General features: G+C 40.0%; 1 protein-coding gene across 4 annotated transcripts in view; it reads left to right on the top strand.

Moving 5' to 3' along the window:
• Positions 1-12786, top strand: part of LOC124794783 (serine/threonine-protein kinase tricornered) — a 583408-nt gene that overhangs the window by 566715 nt on the left and 3907 nt on the right. For all 4 annotated transcript variants that reach the window (XM_047258422.1, XM_047258423.1, XM_047258424.1 and 1 more), the window contains 3 exons: positions 531-670; positions 2156-2335; positions 2715-3026. In XM_047258422.1, the coding sequence (XP_047114378.1) occupies positions 531-670; positions 2156-2335; positions 2715-3026 (632 nt within the window). The remainder of the gene's footprint in view (positions 1-530; positions 671-2155; positions 2336-2714; positions 3027-12786) is intronic.

Below are 12786 nucleotides of genomic sequence, written 5' to 3'. Positions count from 1 at the left end.
ATGATGCAAGTTGTGAACTCTGCTTGCACACTGTGCCGCAGCTGCATGAGGCAAGTAGTCTTTACTTCTGCCAGACACTTCTTTGAACTGAGGATGGCCTTAGAATCCAAGAGAGAGACATCATTGGTGATGGTGTGAGCCGCAACTTGCAAATGACTGCACCATGCCCATCCCATAGCCATAGGCTAGGTTCCTCCACATTTTGGATGAGTCCCCTGGCAGACCTACTGAGTTCACATTGGATTTCTTTGCAGCCCTGAACGCTATTTCACTAAAGGGCTCCATAAGTCACCTAACATTGGAGCTACTGATAAATAGCAGAAACCCCCCTCCCATAATATGTGACCTCTGCTGACCTTCCTACTTCATCCATGAGTAGACTCATTTATCAGATGAAGGCAACAAAGTTTTTGTTACGTGTGTAATTTATATTGTCTGCTTATGCTTACATGCATTGTATTTCATTGTCTGAATGAAGCGAAATATTCATGTTAACCTGAAATTATTATTTCATTTATTTCTTCCTACAGGGACATAAAACCTGACAATCTCCTGCTGGATGCTCGTGGGCATATAAAGCTCTCTGACTTTGGCCTGTGTACTGGACTCAAAAAATCTCATCGAACTGAGTTCTACAGGGACTTGAGTCAGGCAAAACCTTCTGATTTCAGTAAGTGAATAAAACAAAGCTTCATGGAGATTGTCTTTAACTGTCACCTAAAGGCTAATTTTGGAATCTTAAGTTGGTATACATTGCTGAGAAAACAGTTTTGCTTGTTACTGAAGGAAAGACATTATCTGGTTCAAAGTAAGAAAATCCAAAGTGATGCACCTTTGGCTGTAGATAGATTCACTTTCACGACAACTGGCTATTTTAAGTACATAAGGAGTCTTTTTTAGTAACAGGAATAGAAGGAATGTAGAAATAGCTGTCTGCCCAACAGCAACAAGCAAAACACTTCCTACTTTTCTGAACACCTTAAGGAAAGGATGACTTAGTACTAACTTCAAAATTTGCTTGTATCAATTGACTAGTCCACCAGTAACATTACACAAATGTGAAGCATTAACATTCAGAAACAAAGCTGAAGAAACACTGTTAATACTTGAGAGAAAATACCAAGGGAAATTTTTCAAACTGTGTACAATAAAAATAATTCAGAATGCATGATAAAAAAATTATGAAAGCTATATCAAGTGCTAAAGAAGAGAGGGTTGAGCTGGGCTGGTCGTACAGGGTGATTCAGCTGCCCCTACCCGTGGGTTTTATGCAACTCACATCGCCTTCAAATACCTTGTGCAAGATTTTCATATTCTCTTGCTCGCTATGAGCAAACCATTAGTCCTACAAGAAAAAAATTGACAGTCCCGTTTTGTAGGAAATTTAATGTAGTGAAATTTTGTACGGGGATATATTTTTGCTAGAGACAATTGCTTTCAAATTCTTCTACAGAAACACACAAAAGTGCCCTTCAGTCACGTTTTTCTTGAATAACTCAAAAACCATGGCCTCCACTGAAAGCACATCCCACTACAAAATTTAACTACATTAAATGTCCTACAAAAAGGTCATGTTCATTTTTTTTTGTGAGACTAACAGCACCGATGTAGGAAGCAAGAGAATGTGAAAATCATGCACAGGGTATTTGAAAGCATTGCATGTTGCATAAAACCCATAGGTAGGGACAGCCAAACCATCCTGTATCATTCAGTCAGTAGCAAAGTAACCACCATCCAACCATGATCCTCTCTCTCTCTCTCCCTCCCAATTAGCAACCTCGTGGTCACCTTCCTAGAATTCCTTACTTCCAACTTGGCCTCACCATCCTTCCCCAGGTCCCTTCCTAAGAATACCAACCTTTAGCAGAAAAAAGGATAGCTGTACAGAGCATCAGACAAAAGCTTAACGCACTCTGAAAAACAGAACAATCTACATTGTTCATCTGTTGTTTTTGTAGTTTAGATAGAGGTTTTAATGAAACACAGTTAATACTAAGTTATATGGCAACTCTAAATAAATAAATAAATAAATAAATAAATAAATAAATAAATAAATAAATAAATAAATTCATTTATTGCCATAAGTATAACTTAGTTTTGTACAATATAATTTGTCAGAAAATTTGTAGCTTTAAACTGAGAATGTTTGTTTTAGCATCAAGTCCGATGGACAGTAAACGTAGAGCAGAGAGTTGGAAGAAAAATAGGAGAGCATTGGCTTATAGTACTGTCGGGACTCCAGATTATATTGCTCCTGAGGTTTTCCTGCAGACAGGCTATGGGCCAGCCTGTGATTGGTGGAGCCTGGGTGTTATTATGTATGAAATGTTAATTGGTAAGTCTGATGTTGTTTCCTTAGGAAATAAGTTGTAAGTACTGCAAAAGAAAAGAAAGTTGTTTTTAATTAGGACTTTTTTATTTTTTTGTACGTTTTTATTCTTTTCTGTAAACAATTTTTCCCTGTGTGTGCTTAATTTTTCATTGTTTTTTGGATGGAAGACTATCAGCAAACCTAAAGCTATTTTCCTTTTTTTGAGGAATGAGCAATGTAATGTTACATCATATTTTGTGGTTACCATCATGTGTGAAAAGTGGTTATTTCTGCATTTGATTGTTGCTGACATTGAGTTTCTTGTTTCAGTGGACTTGAAATGTAAACATGACAGACGGTTTTAATGGAAGCCAGATATTAATTTTTATCTTTTTACTTTAAGGATACCCTCCATTCTGCAGTGAGAATCCACAAGAAACATATCGTAAGGTAATGAACTGGAGGGAGACACTAACATTTCCGCCAGAAGTACCGATCTCAGAAGAAGCTAAGGAAACCATAGTGAGATTTTGTTGTGAGGCCGAAAGGCGTCTTGGTTCTCAGCGTGGTATGGATGAATTGAAGCTTGTACCATTCTTCAAAGGAGTTGATTGGGATCATATAAGAGAACGGCCTGCAGCAATTCCAGTTGAAGTGAGGTCCATTGATGACACATCCAACTTTGACGATTTCCCTGATGTCAAGCTCGAAATCCGTAAGTGAAAAGATGATTAGATAAGTATACAGAGACTTACTATAGGTACCAGTGATTACATGATCCATATTTTAATTAAAGGGCTCAGAAAGTTAGCTGAATTTGATTATTTCATGGGTAGTGGAGGGTTTACAATTTTGACTGGTCAAAATGAGTAAAGCAATGTTGCACCATCTGTTTATTTCTTTAAATTTGTCTGAACTATTATGAATGATTAGCCAAGTTTGAATTTTAATATGAAATATTTCTTTTGTGGCTGATACAGCCTTTGTTGTAGGACATACCTTAAAAAATACCCTCAGACATAACCATTGCTGTAAAGATGAGGTTCATGATGACACTGTCACTTAGTACAGAAATAGTTTGTAACAATAATATAATATACATCATACTACCACAATAAAGCACCACTGAGCTATGAAATGTGTTGTAAGCTTTTATGTGTGATGCACGATGAGTTGAGACAATGGAGATAAATGGTGATTACATTTCATTTGCATTTTGGGGACAGAACAACTAAAGTTCCAATTTTCTGTAAGAGTTTGGGATTTCTGGTTTATCTCTAAATCAGTTAAGGTGAACACTGGGTTAGTTCCTTTGAAAAGAAGATGGCTGATTTCTTTCCACATCCTTGGTCAACCCAGTCTTGTTCTCTGATTGTCATTGATGATGGGGCATTCAACTCTAAATCTTACCTTGTTTAAGCTGAGGAGAAAGTGAAGACAAGACTGGGGAAGGGTAAAGTTGTAAGAGTTTGCCTGAATGTAGATGGAGAAGGATAAATTGAGGAATGCAGAAGTAATGAAAGAATTACTTGGGAAAAATGTAAGTTAAGAAGAAAGAAGATTAATACAACACACTTATGAAGCTACTGATGTACTTGATGCCCTGTCTTCTTGCCTTACACAATATTCTTCAGTTACACACATTTACAATACTTCACAATCTGACTTTTTGTTCTTTTTTAATTTATGAAATCTTAAAGATTTTTTGAAATTTGACCGTTTCACACACATCATGTAAACTTCTGATGCCCTGCTAATAAAAAATTTTCCGGTGCCTATTTCTTTCAGTGTTGTTTCTTACACATTCATTTGAATTTATCTCTGTGCACACAAATTTTAACACCTTTATGTGGAACCACTATGTACTTTCGTAGTGGTTCTTCTACCAGAACCCATACAACTTCATTAAATTTAAGTAATTTCTTCTGAAGTCACCTCTCTTTTGCAAATGCCAGATTTTTTTCAGCTTCACCAACTGGATTGTGATGTCTGCCTTATATTCGTATCCTCTTAACTTACATTTCTTATATAGCAGAGTTATTTAGTTGTTCTACTGTGTAGGTCAGTATCTCGCCATGTGCAGATTAGTTCGTCTCTGCTACCCTTCATGTTTTCATTGTTTTCATTTTACGCTGAAGTGCCAAAGAAATTGGAATAGGCATGAATATTCAAATACAGAGATATGCAAACAGGCAGGATACGGCACTGGAGTTGGCAACGCGTATATAAGATAACAAGTGTCTGGCGGAGTTGTTAGATCTGTTACTGCTGCTACAATAGCAGATTATCACGATTTAAGTGAGTTTGAACGTGGTGTTATAGTTCGCACACAAACTATGGGATACAGCATCTCCGAGGTAGCAGTGAAGTGGATATTTCACCGTACAAGTTCATGAGTGTACCATGAATGTCGGGAATCTCGTAAAACATCAAATCTCTTATGTCACTACGGGCGGAAATAGATTCTGCAAGAACAGGACCAATGACAACTGAAGAGAATCGTTCACCATGACAGAAGTGCAAACCTTCCGCAAATTGCTGCGGATTTCAATGCTGGGCCACCAAAAAGTGTCAATGTGCGAATTTTTCAACGAAATATCATCGATAAGGGCTTTTGGAGCCGAAGGCCCACTCGTATACCCTTCATGACTGCATGACGCAAAGCCTTATGCCTCGCCTAGGCCCATATGCAATGACATTGGACGGATGATAACAGGAAACATGTCTCGTTGGACGAGTCTCATTTCAAATTGTATTGAGTGGATGGACATGTACAGGTATGGAGAAAATCTCATGAATTCATGGACCCAGGATGTTAGCTGGGGACTGTTCAAGCTGGTGGAGGCTCTGTAATGGTGTGGAGCATGTACAGTCATAGTGATATGGGACACCTGATACCTGTAGATGTGACTCTTAACAGGTGACAAGTACGTAAGCATCCTGTCTGATAACCTGCATCCATTCATGTCCATTGTGTATTCCGACAGACTTTGACAATTCCAGCAGGACAGTGCAACACACCGCATGTCCAGAATTGCTACACAGTGGCTCCAGGAACACTCTTCTGAGTTCAAACACTTCCGCTGGTGACCAAACTCCCCAGACATGAAGATTATTGAGCGTACAAGGAGTGTTCCATAAGCAATACAACCAAATTCATAAAAAAATCATTTATTGAATATATTCATACAAATAATAAAAAATTTTCAACATAGCACCCTCTTGCGTCAATACACTTCTGGAGGCGGTGTTTCCATACTGGGAAGGCATCCTGGAACGCCTTTTCCGGAATGTCCTTTAGAGCTGATGTAACATGCACCTGGATGCTTTCAAACATGTCCCGATGTTTTCGCTTCATGACTGCATTTAACCGAGGAAACAAAAAAAGTCAGTGGGAGCCAGGTCAGGACTATAGGGAGGCTGGGGAACCAATGGGATCTTGGTTCTGGCCAGGAAGTCGTTGACAGTGGAGGCTCTGTGACTAGGTGCGTTGTCGTGGTGAACTTTCCACGTGTCCTTGATGTCGCTTTGGCAGTACGAGACCCTCCTTTTCAGTCTTATGAGCACTTCCAAGTAGAAAGCTGAGTTCAATGTAGTCCCGGTAGGTACGAATTCGTGGTGGACAATGCCTCTTACGTCAAAGAAGATAATGATCATGGTTTTGATCCTGGACTTGCTCATGCGTGCCTTCTTGGGATGGGGCAACGATGGGGTGTGCCACTCTGAACTCGGCCTTTTTGTCTCAGGGCCGTACTCAAAAATCCATGACTAACCACCAGTGATAACTGAGTTTAAAAAATGAGGATCATTTTCACACACTTCCAACATTTCTCGGCACCGAAGCACTCGCATGTTCTTGTGTTCGTCGGTCAACACTTTTGGGACGAGTTTGCCACACACCTTTCTCATGTTCAAATCTTCAGTCACAATGCGGAAAACGGATGTTTCTGACATGTTTAGAGTTTGTGCTATCAATTGAAGGCTCAGCCATCTGTCAGAGTTCAAACAATTGAGCACATGCGTCACATTTTCGTTGACTCCTGCGGTTGATGGCCATCCACTGTGAGGTTTGTTGGTGATCTCCTCTCGACCCTCCATGAACAACTTATGCCATCGGAAAACTTGTGATTTGGACTAGCAATCATTCCCAAAGGCATGCTGAAGCAATGGAAAAGTTTTGGTGGCAGACTTCCCAAGTTTAACGCAAAATTTGATAGCGTATCATTGCTCTACAGAATGATCCATTGTGCCGTGTTGCATAAACTCAGAACAGGGTTGACGGAAACGCATGTCCTGACACTCTGGCGGCTCGCAGCCAAACGAGACAAAGAGCGTTTTGAAGCTAACACCCCCTTCCACTTAGCCCACCCAGTTACATCACAATGTGGTGTACCGTTGCGTCAGAAAAAAATTGGTTGCATTAATTATGGAACACACTCTGTATCTTGCAATGTGCTGTTCAGAAGAGATCTCCACCCCTTTGTACTCTAACAGATTTATGGACAGCCCTGCAGGATTCATGGTGTCAGTTCCCTCCAGCACTACTTCAAGTCCATGCCACATCATGTTAGGGCAATTCTGCGTGCTCGCTGGGGCCCTACACAATGTTAGGCAGGTATATCAGTTTCTTTGGCTTTTCAATGTATTTATTCTGTGCAAAGTATTTTCCCACTGTATTTAATTTTTCTTCTAAGTATTACTTACTTTGTCAGAAGAGTGAACCTTTGCATTGGCATCAGTATTACTTGCACATTTATTATTGTTCTGAAATAACTTCTTTAGATTATTCTCCAAATCTCATGACAATAAGCCACAGCCCTCACACACACTTCCTTTTTAATATGAACTTGTCTCTCTTAATTTTCGTTTTGTATTAGCAGCTCTTTACTGGTGGATACTATAAATTACATCTTTACTTGTATACTTGATTCCGTACCTTCTTTGTATACATTAACCATTAACCAAGAAGGTAGATGATCCTAAATAAAATGACTGTGCGAAGTTCAAACCTGGGGCTATTTCTGAATACAGCAACAGGAGGGGAGGGGGGGGGGGGGGGGGGGGAGAGATTTTTTTTTTAATAGATAATTCGAAAAGTAATCCCAAGGGTGCTTTACTCAAGAATGAAAATAAGACACACCCACACACACACCCAATAAATCTGCCATCTTCAGGACACAGGACATTACTTTGCGTACATAGAGGACAAACTGATAAAAAAAAATTTCTGGTAATTTATCAACAAAATTTTTCCATGCTTGATGAACTAATCCTTCAAAGTCAAAGAAAGCTATCAACATGCCTTTGACATTTGTCCTGACATGATGAGCTTTTTTTTGGTCTTGGACAACATTTCCCGACTCATGACTCATCAGCAGTTATGATTCTCTTAAGTAATATGTCATTCTAATTTGTGCAATTCAAAAGCTCTTCACAGATTTAGAGGTGAAGGTCTTTCTGGCCTTGACTTCTGAGTGTTGGAACGAACTTGGTAGCAACACAATGCATCCCATGATGCTGTGTCAGGATTTCATGACATGATCCAACTGAAATGCTACATTCTTCTGTACCCTCTTGGAAAGTCAGTCTTAGATAGGCACTCACAGTTTTGTTGACGTTTCTGACGTGAGCGTCGTCTGTAGACGTCAAAGGGCGACCTGAAGGAGGGTCATCTTTAACATGTGTCCAACCATTTTTAAACTGTGTGAACCATTCGTAACACCGAGCATGTCTTAAGCACTCATCACCGTAGGTTTCCTGCATCATTTGATGTGTCTCTGTAAAGGTTTTCTTCAATTTCACACAAAATTTAGTGCAGATGCATTGCTCCTCTAACTCAGCCATCTCGAAATTTGCGAACTGTGCGACACAACATTCTACTCAATACAGCACCGAACAATAGCTAACGGACATACGACAATAAAACTTCCAGCAGTTACACATTAAACACAGGTGTTTTCAGGGATGCTGACTGCATTTCACTCTTAACACACCATTGGTATGAAATTATGAATGTTCCGAAATTTTTTGAACAGACTTCATACTTCACAAAATAAACAAGGGGTATAAACTCAGTCTTTATGAAGAAGTAGCAATTTTCATTCACAATAGAAAATATGGACAGAACACATTAAATGGGAAATCTGAGACACAGGCAGTGAGCTGCTTTTAGAGCTTTGCATATATATTAGGTGATGTACTACAACTCTTTCCAACTTTCTACTGCCTGAGTGACCTTAATAAAAGATAATTCACAAATCACTGTATAGACGTAGTAAGAATTAGATTATGTTGACGTTAAGCCTGCATATTTTATATTTTTAATGTGTTTTATTTTATTTTTATTTGTCTTTTCTGTATTTTATTTGTTATAGTAACACTTCCAACAAGTTGTTATAAAGGCACTGAGACAGTTTTGTAATTGTTACACAGTGAGTTGACAGAAGTCATGGTCTACCTCCTAATATCATGTTGGACCTCTTCTGCCCAGTGTAGTGCAGCAACTTGACGCGGCATGGACTTCACAAATCATCGGGAGTCCCTTGCAGAAATATTGAGCTACCCTGCATCTGTAGCCATCCGTAATGGTGAAAGTGTTGCCTGTGCAGGATTTTGTGCACGAGATGACCTCTCGATTACATCCCATTACCAGTAGTCTGGATGGCCAAATCATTCACTTGAATTGTCTAGAATGTTCTTCGAACCAATTCCAAACAATTGTGACTTGGCAACATGATGCATTGTCATCTATAAAAATCCCATCGTTGTTTGGGAACATGAAGTCAATGAATGGCTATAAACGGTTTCAAAGTAGCTGAAAATAACCATTTCCAGCCAATAATTAGTTCAGTTGGACCGGAGGACCCAATCCTTTCCACGTTAACACAGCCCACCCCATTACAGAGCCACAACCAGCTTACTCATTGCCATGTTGACAACTTGGATCCATGGCTTCGTGGGGTCTGTGTCACACTCGAACCTTACCATCAGCTCTTATCAACTGAAATTGGTCATCATCTTCATCTGATGAGGCCACAGTTTTCCAGTCATTTAGGGTCCAACCGTTGCAGTCATTAGTGCAGGAGGGGCACTGCAGATGATGTGCTGTTAGCAAAGGCCCTTGAATTGGTTGTCTGCTGCCATAGTCCGTTAATGCCATATTTTGCTGCACCATCCTAATGAATACATTCATTGTACATATCACATTGATTTCTGCTGGTGTTTCATGCAGTGTTGCTTTTTTGTTTGCCCTGACAGCTCTTAGCAAATGTCTCTGCTCTTGGTTGTTAAGTGAAGGCCATCAGCCACTGCTGTCTGTGATGAGAGACGATTCCTGAAATTTGTTATTCTCGGCACACTCTTGACCCTGTGGATCTCAGAATATCGAATTCCGTAATGATTTCTGAAATGGAATTTTCCGTGTGTCTTGCTCCAACTACCATACTGTCTTCAGTTTTTTAATTCCTGTCGTGCAGCCATAATCGTGACCTACAACTTTTCACACGAATCATCTGAGTGACAGCTCTGCTAATACACTGCCCTTTATACTTTGTCTTTGTGATTCTACTGCCCTCTGTACATGTCCATTTGCTATCCGGACTTAGGTCGCCTCAGGGTATGTATTTATGGTCCACAATGTAAGTTAATAATAATTTACCTCTGAGACAAGACACTCTATCTTTACATCATTATATTTGTAAGCTTGTTTATGTTACTAATTCGTTTTCTGGGCAACAAATTAAGTTAAAAAAATATATTTATCGCAAACCACAGTGTTCTGTGTAGTGGAAAAGATTGTAAGTAGCTCTATCAACAATGAAAATTTGTAGTTCTATGCCATGTACTGATAAGTCTCAGTAAACACTTCTCTGTTTACAAGCTGTGTCATTTTGAATAAAATACATCAGCCCTTGATAGCTGTCTCCGCCATCATGAGTTGAAATCACTCACTGCCACGGCTGCCAAAGTGTTCCACTTAACTGCTGCCCCTGCATCTGCACAAGTGTTAAGCCTGCGTATTTGCTTTCACACAATGTCCAAATCCCACATTGAGTGAAAATGAAGACTACATTTTTGTAGCAAAATTGAACAACATACAACTGGCTCCATCCCGCTAGCAAAAATGTAACATAATATCATTGTTCCACCTGAAGATAAGACGGGAAACTCTTATAACACATCATGGGATGAAATATAATTATTTTTTTTTTTTTTAATTTTTATTGTCATAAACAGTCGCAGTTCCTTACAACAGTCCAACATGGATGACATAAGATAAGATTCCAAGGAGTAATAAATGACATAACTCTTACATATCAGGCTGGGTTCAGAAGTCAGTGGAGCTGCTGTTACAGGTTCTAGTCAGGACATGCTACACTGAGGCTGAATGATTCCAAAAGAAACTAAAGAAACCAGTGGCCTCTGTTGATCTGTGAGCAGCATATGGTACTGTGTGGCTAGATGGTCTCCTGATGGAGCCAAAAAAGCATGTCCCAAAAAAAGAAACCAATTACAACTGTGAGAAACACTTTAACCTATCATTACTTCAAGAGTAGCGTTGGACAAAAACAGAATAAATAATTTACCATAAAAAAGGGGCAGCCTCAAGGATCCGTCCTACGTCCCTTATTCTTCAACCTGTGCACCAGCGATATGCCAAACATTACTACCAAAGCATTTTGCTATGCTGATGACTTTGCGACAGCCGTATGAAGCAGCACACTTGAGGAAAGAGAAAATATATTGTCTAGGGACTTACTGCTCCAACCACATGCAGGTAAGATACAAGTTTGTGCATACTATCTAAACAAATGAATTGCAAACCAACATCTCGTTGTGAACTTCTGTCAGCAGAGATAACATTTCCAGCCTAAATATCTTCATGTCACACTGGATCAGTCATTAACATATGAATGACACCTGGAAAACATTAGCCAAAAGCTAAAGATATGAAACATCATTATAAAGAAAGCAGCTGGCACAATCTGGGATGTTGAAGTATCCACTTTACGAGCTGCAGATTTGATACTAGAATACCCGTAGATGTATTCTGTGCCCCAGTATGGCAACACAGTGCTCACACATGGAAACTAGTTATACATCTTAACAAATCAGTGAGAATTACTATGCAAATTAAAATCCACATTGATCGCTAGGCTGCACACCATCAGTGACATTCCACCATCTGAATATTGCGATGCCAAGAAGTAACCAGGAGGAAGCTGGATCATCCCAACTACCCCTAAGATCTTCCATTTCTTACAGTCTTAATTCACACTCTTTCAGACCACTTAAGCTCAAGCACTGCACTGTGGTGGAATGGGTGAAACAACATGAAATCTGATATGAAGGAAGAGTGGTGCAGGAGAAGGAATGCTGCAACAATAAAACATAGAGATGGTAAACATCCATCTGCCAGCCTACCAGGATTTGATCTGAAGAGGAGTGAGTGGCTAGGGAACAGGATAAGAACTGGTCATACCAGGTACAGTGCTATGGGGCACAAATGGGGACTCTGAAAATCTCCAGCCTGATATTGTGGGGCCCCAAGAACAAGCCTTCAGTACACTGTCAGAGATAGCCCTCTGCGAAACTATTTGGGACCATATAGGGACTTTATTAATGCTATATGTATTTCTTAATATTCACTGTTGTCACAGTACAATAAATGAGATAAATAAATAACTGTTGTGGACCCAACCCATTAAGGCCTCTGTCAAACTCTGATACACTCCTGTTATCACCTATTTGTTCCACATTGGCATTTTCACCTCTACATCCTCACACACCCCTTCTAGCATATTTGTAGAATCACTCTGCTACTATGTACATACTTCCATTTACTCTTGCAATCTGCCCCTTCGGCCGCAGCTCGTGGTCGTGCGGTAGCGTTCTCGCTTCCCACGCCCGGGTTCCCGGGTTCGATTCCCGGCGGGGTCAGGGATTTTCTCTGCCTCGTGATGCCTGGATGTTGTGTGATGTCCTTAGGTTAGTTAGGTTTAAGTAGTTCTAAGTTCTAGGGGACTGATGACCATAGCTGTTAAGTCCCATAGTGCTCAGAGCCATCTGCCCCTTCCTTTGTACTTCAGTGTTGTACCACCTTCACTTAATAGGTCCTGTCATTGCACAGAGAGCAATGAATGTGATTTTTGTTGCTTGAAGGACTATAAGGGAGTGATGATTTGCATGTTAGTTCTTAATCATCAGCCACTTGATGAAAGTTGACCTATCCTATCAAAGCTTGTTTGTACGGATAAACAATGGTGCCTTCAGTAAATGCTAAAAATCTTGGGAATGGCTGGTTGGTTGGTTGGTCGGTCGATTTGGGGGATGGGACCAAACACTGAGGTCATCCGTCCCATTGGATCAGGGAAGGATGGGGAAGAAAGTCGATTGTGCCATTTCAAAGGAAGGAATGGCTGACTCATAACAAGTTTCAACCCAGTCGTGAATGATGAAATATGATTGATAAGATA

This window comes from Schistocerca piceifrons, chromosome 4 (genome assembly GCF_021461385.2).
Source record: "Schistocerca piceifrons isolate TAMUIC-IGC-003096 chromosome 4, iqSchPice1.1, whole genome shotgun sequence".
NCBI lineage: Eukaryota > Metazoa > Arthropoda > Insecta > Orthoptera > Acrididae > Schistocerca > Schistocerca piceifrons.
Note: the sequence above shows the minus strand (reverse complement) of the source record. Positions and strands in the feature narration are given on the sequence as shown.